General features: G+C 41.6%; 1 protein-coding gene across 1 annotated transcript; it reads left to right on the top strand.

Moving 5' to 3' along the window:
* Positions 1-330: 330 nt before the first annotated feature.
* LOC105566639 lies at positions 331-2151 on the top strand. Its single transcript, XM_012020803.1, has 2 exons — positions 331-698; positions 1409-2151. The coding sequence occupies exons 1-2, from the start codon at positions 685-687 to the stop codon at positions 1890-1892; spliced, it is 498 nt and encodes a 165-aa protein (XP_011876193.1). The 5' UTR covers positions 331-684; the 3' UTR covers positions 1893-2151.
* Positions 2152-3022: the final 871 nt, after the last annotated feature.

Raw genomic sequence — 3022 nt, 5'->3', positions numbered from 1 at the left:
ACGGGCGTAAATAATGCGGCTTTCTCCGTTCCGCCGCATTTACCGGCTACCTCTTCAACCCGAACGTCCATTACTGCATTATTTATTAACAGTGTACGCGATCTTAACTCACGCACCCCGCACGCGGAGATCGCTCCGTGACGCTCCTCCCTCTCGCGCTTCACACACCCGACAGCACATCGCGAAATTTTCCCTCGCAAGTTAAAACGCAACAAAAAGCAGAAAGTTTCATTTTACGCCGTGGACTCCTCCGTAGAAACTTTACGATGGCTGAACGTCTGAAATCCAGCGCGAAAATTTAACGCGCTTGCCTCACCACTGATATTCTATTATCTTGTATTATGACTACATACTTCTCCGGCGAATAGCGTATATACTAATGGGTTATCAAGGAGTCGATAATAGATTAAAAACTTATCAATCCCCGAAGCACGAAAGTTTCATTTGTTACGTTGAGTAACAGTAAAGTGAACGAAGGCTAGGGTATATCTACGAGCGCTGATTAGATGTCGTAACAGAATGACTGACATACTTGTACGTAACACGTGCCGTCCATTACACTTATCGCGGCAGCACTATGTTTCGCCGGAGATAAAAGTCGGAAAATAATTGGATAAAGGTGATCGCACGTGCCACGTTTTCATAATCCGACCAGGAAAGCGTCGAGCGCCAATTTCATCGGGGATGACGGACGAGAGGTGAGCGAAAACTAGCGGTGATGGCTAATGAAGTTTAGTGTGGCGAAAGTGCTGTTAAATAACGCGTCCTTTTGTCGTTCTTTGTCGCAGAAATTCGCGCAAAAAAGCCGACCATTAATTTCCAGAAAGTAGCGCGACGCGACATTAATTCGTACGGCATCCACTTACTTACACGTGGTCGTCGTAATTTTAGACAGCTTTCTTGATGAATTTAGGAGAAAGGAAATTGTGTAAAAAAACCCGAAAGGACAATTTCGAAAAAGAACGATCGTCCGTCATCTCTTTGAAAGCGAAAGTTCAAAAGATTTTGATTCGACAGTTATTTTGGAAATGAATAATAAACATGTGGAGTACAGTTATATGGAACTAATGTAAACTCAATAGATAAGATATTGACAATATTAGAAATATATAAATTGATGAATAAGAATAAATCACCGAAATACTCGGATTAGTGGCCAATTCGACAATACGATTTAACACTGTCATATCCTTCACAATTTTCTCAAACGTTCTCAAAAACTTAACTAAAAAGAATCATCTAACATTATGAAAAGCAAATTTTTATAACTGTTGGGGAAATCTTTTTTCTGATATTTCCTGTATCAAGCACAAAATTGACCGTCCTGTTTGTCTATTGATAAAACCACCGCGGCAGGATTTTCTCTATATTATGCAAAAGAACTGAATATATCTCTCGCGAGACACAGGCACGACCGAGAGGAAGGAGCGAGTCCAGAGCCGAGACAGTCCGTATCCCCCTTTCGTTCTGCTTCACGCACTCCCGCGTGGAGAGCAAGGGCGGCAGGACGGAGCGTGGAAGAGGCGGAGGAAGGACGCGCGAGCGCAGGACGAGGAGAGATTCGCCGGAGAGCACCCGACCTCCACCTTGGTCGCCACGCATCGTGGAATTCGCATTCGGGGAAGAAGCTCTTCTCCACCACACCTCGCCTCACCGGCGCTCGCTTCAGCGCTCGCTGCTGCTTTGCATTTTACACTGGCGTTGAGATTTGGTCGTTAGATTCGCCGATGCACCATCGTTCCGGCCCTCCTCTCACCGAACGCACCGGCGTCGTCCTCCTCCTTCAGGAACGAAGCGTCTCCTCGCGGACGGCTCTCAAATTGGTTAACATTCCTTTTGTTAAATTTTGTGCTTCGTTCATATATGGCTTCGTAATAACATATTGTTTATAAGCAAATTTTGATCTAGCTATTGTGATCTATCTCAAATGTGTGTGTATATACATATAATTCTAAATTTTTCCAAACTATGTTGTTCCAAACTATTTGTAAAACATTAATTTGCATTCTTGTGTTTCTCAGATGAATATATTTTAAAATTCGAAGCTTATTTTGCAAAGTTTTCTATTATTTAGTATAGTGTTACATATGTTAAGCAAATGTATGATAAAATGTGTACTACAATTATGATGAAATTAAATTTATATGAAAACGATCTTTAACTTCTTTCTGTTTCCCCTCCGACTTTTCCCTATTATCTTCAGGAAAGGATGCAATGCCCTGACTCCCCGTTGCGCTTTATATTCGCGTAGGACTTTTACTACACGCACGATGCATTCGTAAGTCTCGCACAACAAAAACGCATCGGCCCTGAAAGTGCGTCAAACTCGATGCACCGCGGGGCACGTATGCGACGCGTGGAAAAACTCACGTCCCGAGTTTCCGTCGATACGAATACTAGAACGAAAAGAGTTGTCGAGCAAGAAAATCTTTCTGTACCTATTCCCGCCTTTAACGTTCCACCTTTCAATTATAAAAACTTACTAGATGTTGTCTAGCAAATCTTTAAAAAATTCTGAGAAATAGAATTTAGTTTACAACTAAATAAATATCTTTTAATTAAGCTATATCAATTCTGTAGAATTTTATTATCTGTAGACAACGAAATCTGAACTCCAATTAACGACATACAACTCGGAACTAATTAACATAAATCATAATAAATATATCAAGTCTAAGATTAGGAAGATGCAAAAAATATAATATTATTACGCGTGTTTGATAATTGTTAGTCTGCAAGACAAAATGTAATGATCCCGAGACGTGAGATAATATAACAGCAAGCGCGCAATCATTCCTCTCATTACCTCTCCGTGGCAAAACTGTGACGTTATAACGCGAACGATTATCTAATGTCTCGTCTAAAGAAAATCTCCAGATGGGTAACCCACTAAACTACAAGGGAGACTACGAGCATGCAATAAGGACAATGGGCTCCACGAGAGTCTATACTCTGCGGTGTGACTCGTGCGCGTGCAGGCAATTGCATTGTGGAGAAAGCTAGTCTCACCTACAGGACTATT

The sequence above is a fragment of the Vollenhovia emeryi genome, unplaced genomic scaffold, assembly GCF_000949405.1.
Source record: "Vollenhovia emeryi isolate VEMERY1.0 unplaced genomic scaffold, V.emery_V1.0 DF939143.1, whole genome shotgun sequence".
NCBI lineage: Eukaryota > Metazoa > Arthropoda > Insecta > Hymenoptera > Formicidae > Vollenhovia > Vollenhovia emeryi.
This window is presented reverse-complemented; position numbering and strand designations above follow the sequence as displayed.